The following is an 18,446-nucleotide window of genomic DNA, read 5'->3' on the forward strand; positions in this document are numbered from 1 at the left end:
AATGAACGAACTGAGGGCTTGGCTTTGTGCCAAGCGTACCCACTCCGACGCCCAAGTCAGTGAACTCAGAGGTATAAGTTGTATACTAATTGGCTAGGAATATATTGTAGAGAGATAAGGGAGATATTACCAGATGAATAGTGTATTTAGGTTAGGTTGTGGGATCCTTTCCTCAAAGAAGGTTGAGGAGTATTTATAGGCTTTCACCTTTTGTCACGTAGTGGCCAAGTGGCCAAGTGGCTTATCAGGTGGAAAGACCGTTCTACCCTCGGCCGATGGACCTATGGCAGGCCGGCAGAGGGTCTTGGATGTGAGTACGCGGATATGTGTCCCGGCTGGCGAGTTGTCAGGCCGAGACCCAGCTAACAGCCGATGTCTTTGCATCGGCTAGGCGATCTAAGTCGTTGACTTCTTTGTGGATATCTTTGACCTTGCTCAGTGTGTTGACTTGGTCAGCGGTGCAGAATATGCCCCATCAATTTGCCCCCAGCGTAGTCTATGCCGTGGTATGGGCTCCGATGTATGCTGAGCATATATTCTGCACTAAGTAAATTTCGCGAATTTTTCTGTATCGGTGTCTTCTTGTGTATCGGCGTGGCTCTTGTTAGACCGTACCATATACCATATCCCCCCTCCACATGGATGCGTGAAGGGTATCCGATGTGGAAAAGAACAAGACGCTGGCCGAGACCAGGGCTGAGAGTGCCGGTTGAATTTGATTGCCCCCGGCCGGTGCTTCCTGGCTTGGTTGATCGGTAGCCGGCGGAGACTAGATACCTAGGAATTTGTTTGAGTGAGATGAACAGTCGAAGAGATGTGAATAGGCGTGTTGAAGACGCTTGGTCACTGTTGCATTGATTGACATTCAACTGTTGCAACGATTGACATCCCGCGGTTGCATGCTTGACACGTGTGTGCTCGCTGATTGGTCGACGCTTCATGGGCTGTGCTCTGATTGGTCCTTCTTCATGGGCTTTTCTCTATAAATAGGGCAGTTGTTCCGTGATTTTGGCCTCCATTTTATTTTCGAAAATTTTCCCCAAAATCTTCATCTCTCCAAACTTTCTAGGGTTGTCTTTGTCTTCTTAATCTTCGGAAAATTTGATCCGGCGAGTGTTTTTCTTTAAGGTAAACAAACAAACTTTTTATTTTCCTTGCTAATAATTTTGTGAATCATGTCTTCTGATGCCGGGATTGGTACTTCTGCGCCGGGGGGTTCCCCGTCGCGTCTTGATGAGGAGGAGGTACTGGAGGCCATCCCGCTAAGGTTTGGGGGCCCTAGGTCTCCTTCCCCGTGGGCCGATATGCCCCTCCTGGAGGAGTTGGAAGATGAGGATGATGATGAGGGGGCTCCCGGTGATGGTGGGAGGATTACTATTCCGGATCGTGGTGAGGGGGCTCCCGTTGGTGGTGGGAGGAGGGCTATTCCAGACCATGGTGAGGCCTGCACGACTGGCCTCGACCGTACCTGGACAAATAAATTCGCAAGCAGCTCCGGAGAAACTCTTTTCGGAGATCACTTCCTTCTTGGTGAGGGGGTATAAAATTGTTTTCCCTCGGGAGGGTCGGGCGGTCTCTTTGCCCTCCCCCGGGTCATATCGGCGTGTACATCAGGCATTTGGAGTACGGGCTCCGGTTTCCTTTGAACGAACACGTCGTGCCCATCATCAAAGCTATGAATCTTGCCGTGGCCCAGCTGCATCCGTTGGCCATGAGGACGATAATCGGCTTTGTGTGGCTCTGTCTCTTTAAAGGGGAGGTCCCTACGGTCGACTTATTCCGCCGACTTCATAGTCTTCGGCCGTCATTCGCCCGAAGGGTGGGGTGGTACAGCGTGCGGACGGAGCGGGATATGTCTCCGTAAACAAGCTTACTTCCCGCAAAGGCGGCAAGAGCGATGGGTGTACGTCCAAGTGCGGAGGACTACCGTTGCCTCGGTCTTTTCAGGGCCCCGTTCACCTACGGTGTGAGACCCGGGAAGAGTATGAGAAATACGTCTCCGGGGGGTAGCAAGGTTAAGATGGACGCTACTTTTGTCCCTCTTTCTGCGGATGAGAAGCGGGCAATGCGGCTATTTGATCTTTGAGGAGGGGTGGTCGCCCCGGCTCGGATTATTCTTCAGGACGAGATGCTATGCCGCGTCGGCCTCATACCGGCCCTCAGCTGGGGTGAGTGGGGTCGGTGTGAGGCCCACCTTTGCTCGTTATGTTTCTTTTTCTGAGCTTTTGTTTTTACTTCTTTTATGTAATTCTTGTTCGGTTTCTTGCAGATCGGTTTGGCCGGGATCTGTCTGAGAAGGACCTGAAGAGGCTGGGGCTTGATAAGGACGGGAAGGTTATTATCCGTCATCCTACGGCTGAAACGAAGGATCGCCGACTATCCCCTAACGAACTCATGGACAAACAGACGAGGGCGTTGGATCAGGAGACGGCTCAGGCACGGGTTCTTGGCGGCGTGCCGAAGAGATCAAAAAGGGCAGCGCCCAAGTCGGAGGCTGTATCAATGGCAACTCCCTCTTCGACCCCAGTGGCCGAAAAGGTTCATGTGGAGGTGATCAACATTTCTGAGGAGGAGGTGACTGTTGCTAAGGCCCCTTCTCCGAAGAAGAGGAAAGACCCACCGCCTGCTTCCACCGTTGCCGGGGAGGAGCCTGCTTCCACCAGCACTCCAACTAAGAGGGTTCGAACTGCACGGATTTAACTTGTGGTTCGGATTTAGCCGGCTCGTTGGGTATTCCTGACGACAGGCTTTCTGACGTGTCGACGCAAGGTGACATGGATGCTCTGTGTAAATTTTTTGTAGATCCATCGTCGGCAGCTGCCGTTCTCACTGAACGGCGAGTAGGGAAGCAGGCTGAGAAGGCGACTGAGAAGGCGACTGAGAAGGCGGCTGAGAAGGCTGGTGACCAAAACGTCGTCGTGGACTCCTCGCCCCAGAAGGTTACTCCCACCGAGCTCGTGGCGGAGGGCGAGAAAATATATAAGAGGCTGGGGAGATGGAGTCGTCTAGCTGCCTCCCTTATTATGGAGCAAGAAAAGGCCACGGCCCAATCTGGGCCGCGATTTGCAAGGCTCGGTGGATCTCTCCGCGCAAAGGGGAAGCGGGAAGGCTAAGCTGGATCTTCACGCTGCTGTGAGGCGTGCGGAGGAGGCTGAGAAGCTGCTGCGGGCCGAGAGGGCCAAAGTTGAGGATGCTGATGGCGCCACGGCCAAGATGATGGAGGAGCGGGATAGGTATAAAGGTGGCTACGACGCTGTGGTTGCCAAGAGGGACGAGTGGGAGGATCGGTTCCACAAGCAGGAGGAGGTGCTCAGTGATATGCAGGCTATCCTTGCTCAAAAAGAGAAGGATATTGAAATGCTCCAAGATGATCTCCTCCCTAAAATGTGCGTCCAGTTCCGGGACCGGGCCGAGGAGGCGGCCAGGGAGGCAATCAGAAGGTCTGTCCCCGACGGCTCCTTCCCGTGGGAAAAATATGACCAGTTCATGGATGAGATTGCTGAGGCTGCGGAGACGGCGGCTGCCGAGAAGGCGGAGGCAGCGAAGGCGGCTCAGACAGCTGAGGCCAAGGAGTTGCTTGGAGATGGTCAGCCTTCGTCAAAGCCGGCCACCGAAGAGGTTGTTGCTACTGATGGAGGGCAACGACAGGCATAGGGAGACGGGCGGTCGTCACCGGACTCACCCGGCGTCTCGGATAGCTTCAGCTGTTCGGGGGCCAATTATTGAGCCTGCTCTCCCTGCCATCCTTTTGGCGCTTCAAATTCCAAGTCTGTAATCTTTTGCTTTTTTGTTTTTCTGCTTTTTGTAGAGCTTTGGTAGGTAGAGTTCAGGCTACCCTTGTGGGGACGGCCGTCGTTTGTACTCTCCTTGCAATCACCTGTAATAAAGTTATCTTGCCGGCCTTTTGCTTGGCCGGGGCTTCGATCATAGTTCTTCGTTTGTCTTTTCACGTTACTGATTGAGTGCGTTCGTTTTTACACTCGGCATGACCGGGGTAGTTTGAATGCACGTCTCAACTGCGTTCAACTTCGATAGCGTTCGTAACTGTGTAGGCATATTGACCGCTCTCAATTGCGCTGAGTATACGTTTCTCTTTTAGCGTATCGGCCATCGTGTTCCCCGTCGCTCTCGGTTTTGACCGAGGTAATCGGGGTTGCGGCTTCGATAACGTTCGTAACTGTGTAGGCATATTGACCGCTAGATTGGCGTCTCAATTGCGCTGAGTATACGTTTCTCTTTTAGCGTATCGGCCGTCGTGTTCCCCGTCGCTCTCGGTTTTGACCGAGGTAATCGGGGTTGCGGCTTCGATAAGCGTTAAAGAATCGTGTAGGCATATTGACCGCTAGATTGGCGTCTCGGTGCGGCTGAGTATACGTTCTCTTTTAGCGTATCGGCCATCGTGTTCCCGTCGCTCTCGGTTTTGGCGAGGTAATCGGGGTTGCGGCTTCGATAGCGTTCAGAATCGTGTAGGCATATTGACCGCTAGATTGGCGTCTCGGTGCGGCTGAGTATACGTCTCTCTTTTAGCGTATCGGCCGTCGTGTTCCCAGTCGCTCTCGGTTTTGGCCGAGGTAATCGGGGTTGCGGCTTCGATAGCGTTCTTTCCTCGTCGGTGGCAAATTTCGGAGGGGAGACACTTTGGTGGAGAACCAGGCGTTTCATTCATATGTTATTTGTCTGTTGGGGTGTCCACAATGGGTTTGGATACCTCCGCCGCTATACAAAGTATTTTCTCAAGTTGTCGGTGTTCCAATGGCTCATCAAGGGCACACCTCCCATGTCTGTCAGCCGGTATGTACCCGGCCTCATCTCCTCAACCACTTTGTAGGGACCTTCGATTGGTTGGCGTCGAGTTTGCCATGAATATTTCCTTTGTTGGTGGCGGCCGACTTCCTTAGGACTAGGTCTCCTATTGTTAAGTCCCTTTTGTGGACTCTTCGGTTGTAGGCTCTCTTCATCCCGGTTCGATATACGGCCAAGTTCGGGCGTGCGTGTCTCGCTCTCTTCGACCAGGTCCGGGGAAGCCCTTAGGCCCTCCTCGTTTTCAAGCGGGTCAAAGGTGGTCGTTCTAAATGTCGGCACCGTCGCTTCGATCGCGGGATCGCCGGAGCCGTAGACTAGGTGGAAGGGGTGTATCCGTTGCTTCTTTCTCCGTGGTTCGAAGGGACCCACGGACGCCGGGTAGTTCATCGGCCCACCTTCCCTTAAGGTCTTCAATTGTCTTCTTCAAACCGTTGAGGATTGTTTTGTTGGCTGCCTCACTTTGCCGTTACTCTGCGGATGGCGAGACGGAGGAATACGCAAACTTGATGCCCAGCTCCTCTAACCAGTTCATTATTAGGTCGCTCCAAAATTCTCGACCGTGGTCAAATACCATAACTTGGGGCAATCCGAAGCGGGTTATAACGTTTTCCCAGATTACCTTTCTGACGGCTGCTGTGGTCTTCGCTGGTACTGCTACGGCCTCAACCCATTTGGTGAAGTAGTCAACGGCGACGATCAAGAATTTCCTTCCTCCCGGAGGGTCGGGAATGGCCCTAGCATGTCCATCCCCCATTGCGCGAAGGAAGGGGACTAAGCACCTACATTTGTAGGTCTCGGAGGGAGCGTGTATCACCGGGCGTGCATCGACGGTTCGTGCACTTCTTGGTCTTCGTTCGGAATCTTGAAGCATGGTGGGCCGAGAAGTAGCCAGCTCGGAGAGCTTTGTGGGCTAGTGTTCTTGCCCCCATGTGATGTCCACAGATGCCTTCGTGAATCTCTGTCGGTATCAGTTCTGCGTCGGCTGGACCGACACACTTCAAGAGTGGTCTTATTACGGATCTTCTGTACAGTTCCCCTTCGAATACCAGTGTACAGCGGCGATCCTTTTATTTTGGCCGAGGGATTGCGGCCCTCCGTGCAATTCACCCGTAAGCTTGTATCTCATTATCGGAGTCATCCACGTTGTCTCGGTCTCTATGTTACCCACCATGCCGTCGGTCTCAGTGATGCTTTTCGCATTCTCGATATCCACCAAAGCACGGTTGGTGACATTTTTGATGGTTGAGTGGCCAGCTTAGAGAGCGTCGGCTCGGTTGTTCTCGGACCGGGAACGCACTGGATTTGGAAGGATTTCAATTTTGCTACGTCGGCTTTTACCCTCTCCAGGTACCTTACCATTCCGTCGTCCCGAGCCTCATACTCCCCTCTGATTTGGTTGGTAACCAACAGCGAGTCAGTTTTCAACACAATGTGTTCTGCTCCGGCGGCCCTAGCTAGCTCGACTCCGGTTATCACCGCCTCGTATTCGGACTCATTGTTCGAGGCCGAGAAGGTGAATTTCAGGGCGTACTCAAACTCGTCCCCGTTTGGGCTGATGATAAGGATGCCGGCTCCTGAGCTATTCGTCGTGGAGGAGCCGTCGGTGTAGACCTCCCATATGCCGGGTTTGGCTCTTCCGATATGTGCATTCGGCCGGAAATCGCAAGCGCTTGCCCCTTTATCGAAGGTCTTGGTTTGTCTTGAATGCCGAAGCGGAGAGTTCCACCGCCCATTTGATGAGCTCCGATTTGCTCGAATTTTTCCAAAGCTTTCTCCAACGGCCGATCGGTTAGGACCGTCACGGGGTGTGCATCGAAGTAGGGTTTTAACTTCCTTGTGGCAATGACAACGGCGAAGGCTGCTTTTTCAATTAGTGGATAATTTCTCTCGGCGGGCAACAGTGTGTGGCTGACGAAGTAGATTGGGTGTTCTTGCTTGTCTTCTTCCCGATGATTACTGTTGCCGACCGTGGCCGAGGTAAGCTATGCTATGTATAGGTATAGCGTCTCCCCAGATCGGCTGGGACGAGTTGGGAGAGAGTCACGAAGGTGAGCTTTTAGTTGTTTGAAAGCCGTGCTCTGTTCCTCCCCCCCAGTGAAGTCTTTATTTCCTTTCAACACTTTGAAGAATGGGGTGCTTTTGTCGGCTGACCGAGAGATGAAACGAGCGAGAGCCGCCATTCTCCAGTCGACATCATAACCTCTTTCCGATTCCTTGGTTCCGGTAGGTCTAGGATTGCTCGGACCTTATGCGGATTGGCATCTATGCCCCTGGCACGACAATACGTTAGGAATTTACCTGCCCGGACACCGAAGTTGCATTTCATTGGGTTGAGCTTCATCTTGTATTTCCTTAGTGAACAAAATGTTTCGTGTAAATCGGCGGATGCTCGTTGTCGGATTTGCTTTTACAATAGCATCGTCGACGTAAGCCTCAATGTTTCGCCCTTTTTGGTTTTGGAACACTTTGTCCACTAGCCTTGTGTACGTTGCTCCGGCGTTCTTCAAACCAAACGGCATCATTTTGTACATGTATGTGCCGTTGGCGGTGATAAATGCGCATTTAGGCATGTCTTCTTCGGCCATGAACACTTGGTGATACCCCGAGAAGGCGTCCAGCAGGCTCAGCATGGTGTAGCCCGCCGTGGCGTCGATCAAACTATCTATTCGAGGCAAGGGATAGCAATCTTTGGGGCATGCTTTATTAAGGTTGGTAAAGTCTACGCACATTCTCCATGCCCCTGATGATTTCTTCACCATTACAACATTGGCTAACCATTCGGGATAAGTACAAGGCATGATAAAACCCGCCGCTAGTAATTTGTCTACTTCGGCTTTGATGGCCTCGTCCTTCTCGGCGGAGGAGTTCCTCATTCTACCTTGATCAGGCGGCGGTGGTGAGTACGTTCAGCTTGTGAACAATCACCTCCCGACTCACGCCTGGCATCTCGGCCGCTGAGTATGCGAAAACATCTTTATTCTTCCTCAGCAGATGCAGGAGGTCGGCTCTGAATTTTGGTTCTAGGTTGACACCGATGGTTACGGTGCGACCCGGGTCAATCTCTATCTCCTCGGTCTCTACTCCTTCGACCATGCCGATGGTCCGACCGTTTCCGGATACGGGGGTGTCTTTGTGATCAGGAAGGATTTTAGTCTTGACAGCAGCCCTCACCCTCACTAGATACCTTATCGTCCCGTAGTCCTGGGCTTCGCACTCCCCTTTGATCTGGTTGACCGCTAGGAGTGAGTCCGTCGTTACCATGATATGCTCTGCTCCGGCGGCTTTAGCTAGTTCAACTCCGGTTATTACCGCCTCGTATTTGGATTCACTGTTTGAGGCCAGTGAGGTAAGCTTTAAGGCGTGCTCAAACACGTCTCCGTTTGGGCTGATAATAACGATGTCGGCCTTCGAGCTATTCGTCGTGGAGGGGCCGTTAGCGTGAACTTCCCATAAATCGGGATCCTCCTCGTTCTTCGAGATGAGCTTTTGCGCCTCCCCCCGGTCCGAGACATATATCAGTGTCAGGGCCCTGATGGATACCAGAGCGTCGATCTCGCTCAAAGTGACCCGGCCTACGAGAACGTTGTGGGCGGACACGCCGTCGATGACTATGAATTCAGACATAACACTCTTGGCTGTATTCCCCTCGCCAAACTTTACCGGCAATCTAACCGACCCCAGGGGTAACAGGCCGTCCCCAGAAAAGCTGTACAATGGGTCGGTGCAGGGGTTCAGATCTTCGATCCTCAGTCCGAGGCCGAGAAAGCATTCTCTGTACATAACGTTTGTGTAGGCGCCTGTGTCAATCAGGCATCGCTTCACCAAGTGGTTGGCTATGTCCAGGTGGACTGTAAGTGGGTTGCTATGAAAAGCGACGACTCCATCGTAGTCCTCTTGTCCAATGGTCATGTCTGGGATGCTGGGAGCGGGGGTCGCTGTGTTGGGCACAAAGTTGATGGCCGGATGAGGCTCATCCTGGGGCCGTTTGTGCTCATGAGCGGACCCACTGCTCTCGTTGTCCCTGATGACGACATTGACTATTCCTAACCGCTCAGCGGTGGACTTGCTGTTCGATCCGCCGGCATCTGGTTTTTGTCCTTTGGCAACATATTTGCCGAGGCTCCCCTTTCGGATCAGTTCCTCAATGGCATCCTTCAAGTGTCGGCAATCGTTGGTCAGGTGTCCGGTGTGGCCGTGGTACTCGCAGTACTGGCTCGTGTCACCGTCACTTCTCGGCCTAGGGGGTCTTTCCCATTTCTGGCCCTCGTTCTTGCTTAAAGCGAAAACCTCGGCGGCCGATGCGACTAGGGGGGTGCGATCTTCGTACCGTTTTTTGTAGTACGTTCCCGAGCTCCCCCCGGTATCCGCCGGACTTTGCTTCCAGGCAGGCTTGTCTGACCGCGACCTATCATTCTTACGGCGTCTTTCGTCGGACCGTGACCTGTTGTTGCCACGGCGTCTTTCCCCCGGTACATTCTCCCGCGGCTCTTTTCTCGAGTGCTTGGCTTGTTGGGCCTACCCAGGCCTTGTGATAGTCTTCTACCTTGATGGCTTGGTCGGCCAACTTCCTGGCGGCGTCCATGCTCAGGCCTCCGCACTTGATGAGCTCATTTTTTAAATCTCCCTTTGGGAGGCCCTTCATCAGCGCGAAGGCCGCCAGCTCGGGATTAATTTCTCGAATCTGCTGGACCTTTTCATCAAACCTCTTTACGTAGCTCCGGAGAGACTCGCCCCCCTCCTGTCTGATAGTCAGGAGGTCAGATGTCTCCACGGCCCTTCTCTTGTTGCAGGAGTACTGGGCTAGGAAAGCGCCCTTCAGGTCGGCGTAGTAGTACACCGAGCCATCAGGAAGCCCTTTGTACCAGCTCTGAGCCATCCCATGCAAAGTTGTTGGGAAAATTCGGCACCAGACCTCATCGGGCTGCTCCCATACCGACATGTAAGACTCGAAGGCCTCAGCGTGGTCGACTGGATCACCATCTCCCTTGTATGACAGAGGTGGCAGCTTGAGCTTATTCGGCACCGGGACCTCTAGGACGTAGGCGTTGAGGGGCTGCCTAACCACGTGTCGAACGACACGCGGCGATCGACTCCTTGCCTCCCTAACCTGGCTCCTTCCCCCGTAGCGGGAGGGGCTCCTTCTTCGACTCGGACTTCTTCTCCAACTCTGCTGAGTCGGGCTCCTCTGGCTTCTTCGGGGTGAGCCTCGTTCGTGCGGCGGGGACGCTGTCCTCCCACGAGTGCGGGAAGGACTTAGGTCTACCGCGCCCACTTTGGGCTCCCCCGGCGACTTGGCTGGGTCAGCTTCTCCTAGCGCTCCGTTCAAATTTCTCGGAGTCGCATTTTGGGCCCTGGTCTCCCGGATAGTTTCCGCCGCTCTTGTCGGCGTGACAGTGTGAGCAGGCGTATTACTAATTAGGTCTAGGAGCATTTTCAGCTTTGCTACGTCAACCACATGTCCCATGATGGTGACCTGGTTGGCTGGCAGCGGCGTGTCGGGTATTGATGGCATCCCGAACTCCGGTTGGATTACACACCGTAGGTGGGGCTGTATGACTCGAGTTGTTGAAAGTATCATCTTGGTAAAATGCGGTTTCGTCGATTCTGTTGCATCTTGTTGTTTCGACATTTTCTTAGCTTTTTGGGTGGGTTTTTTGTTGGGTTTTTTTTTTTTGTTTGGGAATGAATGTGACTAGCTTCTAGTGTCATTTCCACGAGGCGCCAATTGTTCGGGTGTAATTCCGGAGCAAATATCGTTACCACCGTGGCTTGTAGAATAATGTCTTGGGTTGAACCCTTCCTGCTTCTATCGTCTCCCTCGGCCTCTCCTGCAACAATGAACGAACTGAGGGCTTGGCTTTGTGCCAAGCGTACCCACTCCGACGCCCAAGTCAGTGAACTCAGAGGTATAAGTTGTATACTAATTGGCTAGGAATATATTGTAGAGAGATAAGGAGATATTCTGCAGGATGAATAGTGTATTTAGGTTAGGTTGTGGGATCCTTTCCTCAAAGAAGGTTGAGGAGTATTTATAGGCTTTCACCTTTTGTCACGTAGTGGCCAAGTGGCCAAGTGGCTTATCGGTGGAAAGAGCAGATTTCTACCCTCGGCCGATGGACCTATGGCGGCCGTAGCAGAGGGTCTTGGATGTGAGTACGCGGATATGTGTCCTTTGGCGAGTTGTCGCCGAGAGACCTGGCTAACAGCCGATGGGTCGCATCGGCTAGGCAGTCTAAGTCGTTGACTTGCTGTGGATATCTTTGACCTTGCTCAGTGTGTTGACTTGGTCAGCGGTGCAGAATATGCCCCATCAGTTTGAATATTCGAATTTGAATGTTTGAGTTTTCTTGCGCAGGCGGCACGAATTTGTTGTGCTTCTTGACTGCTTATGATGAATTTCACGAGTTTTTTAGAGAGAATTCCATAGCTTTTCTTTTTTTCTTCTGGCTTCGAGTTTTTCTATCTCCTGAAACGAATGAACTTCGCTCTATTTATAGAAAAGGTTCGGGCTTTCTTGGGCTTAGGGTTGCGGGCCCATTTATTGGGCTTATTTGGGAAATTAGTCCAAATTGACTTATGTTTGGTCCGAATAACTCAAAATGATCCAAATTTGATTTTTTAAAGGGAAAAAAATAATTAATTGAGTAATTTATTTAATATTAACTCAAATTAATTAATTTCTGTATTTTTGACATTTAAATAAAATTTTAATGCCTACAAATTGCCCCTCGAGACTTTGTCATGCCCACTTTCGAAGTGTTTCAGCGTGGCGGGGTCTCGACACATTCTTTTGGTTTGACTTGGAAGTCGACGGCCATCCATCACGTTGCATCGATAGCATTTTTTTTGGCCATCCTGTCATTATCTGACTTGGCGGAGGTTATTTGAATTTTTTTCGTCACCTGGTCGTTTTTAGAATTTCAATTTAATCGACTTAAATTTATGTCACCCTGGTCATTTTGTAACCTTGACAGATGACATTTGAATTTTCCTCATCCTGATCATTTTGTAATCTTGACGGATGATACTTGATTTTCCGTCATCGAGTCATTTTGTAACCTTGACGGATGACACTTAAATTCAAAAATATCGCAATTTTTGCGGTTCTCATCTATCCATGTTTGTGAATAATTTCTCATGATTACGTAAGCCATGACTTCATTTCTAAGAATTTTACAACAGACAATAGTTTTAACCGACCCAGCCACTTCTTAAAGCTATGCTATTGGTCCTTTCCAAAGGTGGAACCGACATATATTTTCTTGCAGGGTAAGCCTTTTATTTTCTAATCATAAATTGTGTGTATATATACTTGACGAGCCATGCATCTTTACTTCCATTTTGCTCTTATTGCAACTGATCAAAAATAGCAGCAAGTGCTCTTCTTATTACACATAAATAACCATGCTTATTTACTTGTAATTATACATTTAAGATTATTTGGATCATTTTTTGTTTGTTTGATCTTTTCCATTGTTTTAATCTTCGTTGCCTCTTATTTACTTCCTTTCGAGCTCCTCGTAATAACTTTGTTATTTTGTAGTGTCAAATTTCATGATCTTTTCTTAGCTCACCTTCCTCTGCTTTATTTATTTTCTCAGTGCATTGAAGAAATAAGCTGAGATTCATGGTCGTTGATGATTGCTGATATGAATTCGAAGCGACGAATTCAAGTACCATTTTCGACTTTTTCAAAAACCTGTCAGTCAGTCACGGCTGCCAAGAACGCCACGCGGGTCCATTTATGTACCGCTTCGAAGTTGAGGATTATTTGCCACTGTTTTCATCCCGCTGGGCACAGGCCTGTTCACGGTGATGAGCTTGCTCATGATAGTCGTCGTAGCCTCATCTAGTACTTGGTCTAACAGTCTATCATCATGCGTGTAGTCTATCATTTTGCTTGACGTCGCCGTATTTGTTTGCGGCGGTGGTTGATCAATGTGACGGTGTTGCCAAATTTGATCATTTTTCTGGAAAATTTTGACTGTAGTGTCGCAAAATTTGGATGTGCTACTTCCTTGGCTTAGCCTTTGATTTCATTAGTTACTTTACTGATACATGCTTAGATGGTCTTGTATGCATAGCAAATTTTGACCTTTCTCTTTGTCTAGTTCAGGCCATCAGGTGTATTATGACCACTCCTTAAATTTACTCATTGCTTCAGCATTGGTACTCCTACGTGCATAGCAAACTTTGATTTTTTTGGTACACTTGATGAGGTGTGTAATTGACGACGTTATTGATATATCGAGTTATCTAGCCTTCGCAACAAAAACACACAGTTTTGCATTGCCTTGAGATTAATTCCCCCTTTTTTTTCGAGGGAAAGTTGTTTGAGGACCACAGTGAGATGTATGAAGATGTCCGCGATTAAGAGAGACGTTCGAGGCTTCACAAAGATCTATCATGTATACTTTTTGGCAACACTAGTAAACTTATTAAGCCTCTGGTGCACTACTTGAGTTGAGGTTTTGTTGGAAGATCTGAAGATCATCAAAGCATCTCGAACAATGTTGAAGGTTTTGAAGACTAATCAAGCTGCTTGTTGCTTCTGCATGTGACTCCCAAAGCTGTGTTGGACCTTTGACGATGAGGATTTGAAGACAATTAAAGCTTTTCGAAGATCGTGGAGGCTTTCAAAGACCGAAACCCCTTGAAGACTATGAAGACCGGAAGCCTTAAAGTATTTAGAGGAATCGAGCTTGTCAAAGATTTGAAGCCTGAAGATCCTCAAAAGTTATGAAGACTCGAAACTTGTCAACACCTTTGAAGAATAGTGTAGCTGCTTTTGAACACTCTGGAGCGACGTTTGAACCGAGTCGTCGAAGTTGGAGGCTTTATTATTCTAGCTAAGCCATAGCATTCAAAGTATATGTGTCCGCGTGTTGAACCTGACATTTCAATAGATGAAGATTTTTTCGGACGGGTCATTTCAATTCTTACATGAGCTACCATGCAATGAACCCACTGGGTCATTTTGGTTATCATATGAGCCCATGATGCTGAGCTGTCAAGCATTGAAGCATTGCAGATTTTTGTGGAGAGTCGATTTCGATTCTCACGTGAGCTACTATGCAATGAACCCGTTGGGTCATTTCGGTTAACATGTGAGCCCATGATGCAGTAAACCATCAACCGTTGGTGATGACTACAATGTTTGAAAATTTCAAATCTCATCTGAACTACCATGAAATGAATCCGCTGGGTCATTTCGGCTATCATATGAGCTATTATGGCTGCCGAGCTTTGGAGATTACTCAAATTTTTCAATGACGGTGAAGATTATGACAATGTGAAAACAATTTCGAAGATTTTTTGAAGTTTCTACATATTTGTTGGAAGATTCCTGTAGAGGATGAAAGTCTTGAAGACGATGGAAGTTTTGAAGAGACTATTTAAAGACTTAATCAAGCTGCCTCTTGCTTCTGAAAACCGTTTAGGCTATTTTGGAGCTCACACATGGATTTGAAGATAATTGATACATCTTGAAGTGTCTTTAAATATTTGAAGCCTGGAGATTTGAAGGTAATTTAAGCCTCTTGAAGAGAAATGCTTCACGAAGAGTATTAGAGTCTTTCAAAGACCATTGACGCTTTTGAAGACCGAATTATCTCATGGAGTTTCATGAAGACTTGTTGAACACTATTATCAAGGATTCACGGAAATTGTTGATTGATGATGGTCTTAGAAAATGGCTTCTTTAATTTTTTGCAAAAATGTTTGCTCGCAGAATGTCTTAGCTGCTATTAGTTTCAACAAGATGCTCATCCTTTTATGAAAACGCCAAGCAGCGTTGAGTTTTTTTTTATTAGGTGCGGTACGGGGTATTGACCTACTGTTTACCTAAGCCACCTACATACTTGGAAAGTAACAAATGGTATTTCACAAGATCAAAGCTTACATAGTGCAAAGGGAAATGGTGTTTGTTTGGAGGGGTAGCTGCACTTGAGCTACATGTTCACTGAAACTGTACGTACTTGCAAGGTGACAAGTATGACAACTCGCAAGATCAAGCCGACGTAGTTCAATTTTTTTTTTTTTTTTAAGGTTTGATACACAATTTTTTTGTGACTGCACTCAGGCTATATGTTCACCCAAGTTACCTACGTACTTGCAAAGTAGAAACAACACTTCACAAGATCAAGCCAACGTAGTTCATAAAGGTTTGCAGTTTACGCTCTTGCTTAGGAGCATGGCTTGCAGTTTACGCTCTTGCTTAGGAGCATGATGTTGTTTTAAGAGTAGTAACGTTTGAGAAATTTCCCATTTATTGGGCCTATGAGCACACCGTCTTCATCTGCAATCTTGTATGCGCCATTTGTGTAAACCTTCTGTACCATATATGGGCCATCCCACTTAGAGCTGAATTTACCAACCGGCTTGTGAGAGGTGATAATTGGTCTTCGTATTGCAAGGACTAGGTCTCCTACTTGAAAAGAACGAGGACGTACTTTTTTGTTGAATGCTCACGACAACCTTGCTTGATAACATTGGAGCTTCTGTTGGGCCTCTAGTCTTTTTTCACCGAGTGCCTCCAACTCTGCTAAACGTAACTTGTCATTTTCATCTTCTGTAAGTTCCTCTTGAATAGCAATGCGTAAGGATGAGATCTGCATTTCTAACGGCAACACAGCCTCTACTCCATACACTAACGCATATGGGGTTGCTTGAGTAGGAGTTTTGTATGTGGTACGATAGGCCCATAATGCCTCACCAATTCTTTCATGCCAATCTCGCTTTGATTTTGCTACTACTTTTCTCAACAAGTTGCAAAGGGTTTTATTGAAGCCTTCAACCAAACCATTTGCAGGAACGTTGTACATCGATGACTTATATTGTCTGAACTTGAACTTCTCTCCTAAACTTGTCATCAGATGGTTATCAAACTGTTTCCCATTATCAGTTATGATACGTTGTGATACACCATATCTGTATATTATTTGAGTTCAGATGAAATTCACAACATTTTCCTTCTTGACTTCCCGTAATGTGATGGCTTCTGCCCATTTTGAGAAATAGTCAGTACCAGTGAGAATATACTCGTGTTCATTTGAGGCTTTCGGAGTGAGAGGTCCCACAATGTCAAGTCCCCAAGCTTCAAAGGGCCATGAAGATACAGTCGGGTGTAATGGCTCCGGTGGCTGATGTATGAAGTTTGCGTAGAACTGACAGGGTTGACACTTTTTCGCAAAGTCCATGCAGTCTTGAACCATGGTTGGCCAGTAATACCCCATTCTCTTTACACGATCATAAAGTTTAGGTCCAGATTGGTGAGCGCCAGAAATGCCAGAGTGAGCTTCGTGCATTGCTTCAGTAGCTTCATCTTTATTTAGACACCTCAACCAGTGTCCTAAGAAGGAGCGTCTGTAGAGCGTCCCTTTGTAATGAAGAAATTTTGGAGCACGTCGACGTACCTCTACCTTGTGCATGGGATCATCAGGTAATTTTTGGTGGTCCAAGAAATCGATGATAGGTTGGCGCCAGCCATCCTCATCAGTCGTGTAGACGCAAATCATATATGTTGTATCTATATCTTCTATTGTTTCAAGCAAAGGTATTGCCCAGCGATTGCAGACTGGCACTTGCATAGATTCTTCTCGCTTTGAGTGCCAAAGTGATCGCAAGGTTAGCAAGCGCGTCACCAACTTATTGGCACTCCTCAAGACATGACCAATGTTGATGGAGTCAAGTTGATTAAGCGATTCGGCGCACTTTTATCGATGGTAGGGAATCAAGTCTTCCTTTCTTACCTCATACTCATCGAGGACTTAGCTGATCACCAATTGTGAGTCTCCGTAAATATCCATGTCCCTTACGCCTATTTCAATTGCCATTTGAAGACCTAATATCAAAGCTTTGTATTCTGCCACGTTATTTGAGCAAAATTGTGTGAGTGTAAATGAGTATGGCATTACATGGTTTTGAGGAGATATGAAAACAACTCCTGCTCCAGCTCCGTCTCGCCTTGCAGCACCGTCAAAGTACATTTGCCACGGAGGTAAAATGTCCACGTAAAATATTTCTTCTCCTGGTAGTTCATCTGAAATTTCTCACTCTGTCGGGACTGGATGATCAGCGAAGAAATCTGCAATAACCTGACCTTTTATGCTTTTTTAGACAAAAACACTAAGTCATCTTGTTTAAGTAAACTTTGCCCATTTCGCAAGTCTTCCAGATAAGACTGGTCTTGAGAGTATGTACTTCATTGGATCAGCTTTTGAGACCACGTGTATGGTATGCGCCTGCATGTAGTGCCTCAACTTCTGGATGGCGAACACCAAAGCAAGACATATCTTCTCTATGGGCGAGTAATTTAATTCAGCTCCAACCAAGGTACGACTCAAGTAGTAGAGTGCTTTCTCCTTGCGGTCTTCAATTTCTTGCGCACACATTGCCCTCAGCGATCGTTCTTGTCCGTGATGTATAGAATGAGCGGTTTTCTCGGAATCGGTGCCCCCAACACCGGTGCACTAGCCAGGTACTTTTTTATGCTATCAAAAGCATGTTTGCATTTTTCATCCCCTTTGAAATGGAGCATCCTTTTTCATGAGATGACTGAACGACTGACAACGTCCTGCTAGGTTAGAGATGAACCTTCGAATGTATGCCAAACGTCCCTGCAACCCGCGCAGCTCCTTCAACGTCTTTGGTTCTGGCATTTCGTTGATAGCTTTTAATTTTGTCTGGTCAATTTCAATGCCTCTATGCCTTACCACGAACCCCAAGAACTTCCCGGATGTGACGCCGAATGCACACTTGAGTGGGTTCATCTTGAGTTGACATTTTCTAAGTCTCTCAAAGACAGTCTGAAGGTCTTTAACATGGTCTTTTCTTTTCTTTGATTTGACAACCACGTCGTCGACATAACACTTTATCGTTTTATGCAACATGTCATCAAAGATCTTTTGCATTACTCGCTGATATGTGGCCCCGGCATTTTTGAGTCCAAACGGCATGACTGTGTAGCAAAATATCCCTTTTGGTGTGTGAAATGCCGTTGCTTCTTGATCTTCAGGTGCCATTTGTATTTGATTGTATCCAGCAGTGCAATCCATGAACGAGAGTGCTTCGTGGCCAGTAGTTGCATCAATCATCAACTCTGTAACTGGCAAAGGGAAGTCGTCCTTTGGACATGCATCATTAAGATCTCTGAAGTCAACGCATACACGTAGTTTCCCATTTTTCTTCCTGACTGGAACAATGTTGGCTATCCATGTAGGATATCTAACTTCACGGATAAATCCAGCCTCAATGAGTTTGTTAACCTCTCTTTCGATTTCAGTATAAGCTTCGTCCTAAAGCGACGTTGAGATTGCTTTTTAGGACTGATTCCTTTTCTGATTGCCAATTGATGAACTGCAATTTTTGGGCTTAGTCCAGGCATTTCCTTGTAGCTCCAAGCAAAGACGTCCTTGTACTTAACCAACAAGTTGTAGTATTCCTCTTCTTCCTCTTTAGTCAATAGAGCACTGACGTAGATTGGACAAGGATCTTCATCAGTTCCTAGGTTTAGTTCTTTTAAATCATCTACGGTTGATTGTACCTCATCTTCAAGTGTTTCAGGTGCCTTGTCAGCCTCTACCTCTTCGCTGTCATCAGGTATCTCTTCTGCAGTGATATGATAAGAAGTCACAATTTCCAAG

General features: G+C 47.9%; 2 protein-coding genes across 2 annotated transcripts; both read right to left on the reverse strand.

Moving 5' to 3' along the window:
• Positions 1–15,038: 15,038 nt before the first annotated feature.
• On the reverse strand, positions 15,039–15,626 carry LOC141595307 (uncharacterized). Its single transcript, XM_074415273.1, has 2 exons — positions 15,280–15,626; positions 15,039–15,165 (listed from the first exon to the last, which is right to left on the reverse strand). The coding sequence occupies exons 1-2, from the start codon at positions 15,624–15,626 to the stop codon at positions 15,039–15,041; spliced, it is 474 nt and encodes a 157-aa protein (XP_074271374.1).
• A 123-nt stretch (positions 15,627–15,749) lies between these two features.
• LOC141595308 (uncharacterized) lies at positions 15,750–16,391 on the reverse strand. Its single transcript, XM_074415275.1, has one exon. It carries the CDS (start codon positions 16,389–16,391, stop codon positions 15,750–15,752), a length of 642 nt encoding a protein of 213 aa, XP_074271376.1.
• Positions 16,392–18,446: the final 2,055 nt, after the last annotated feature.

This window comes from Silene latifolia, chromosome 8, assembly GCF_048544455.1.
Source record: "Silene latifolia isolate original U9 population chromosome 8, ASM4854445v1, whole genome shotgun sequence".
In the NCBI taxonomy this organism is placed as follows: Eukaryota; Viridiplantae; Streptophyta; class Magnoliopsida; order Caryophyllales; family Caryophyllaceae; genus Silene; species Silene latifolia.

Bases quoted from the DNA above. Each gene is read 5' to 3' on its own strand.
- LOC141595307 (XM_074415273.1), bottom strand. From the start codon at position 15,626: ATGTACAACGTTCCTGCAAATGGTTTGGTTGAAGGCTTCAATAAAACC. The intron at 15,166-15,279 runs GTTGTCGTGAGC...TGGTAAATTCAG, and splicing joins CTCCAATGTTATCAAGCAAG to CTCTAAGTGGGATGGCCCAT.
- LOC141595308 (XM_074415275.1), bottom strand. From the start codon at position 16,391: ATGCAAGTGCCAGTCTGCAATCGCTGGGCAATACCTTTGCTTGAAACA.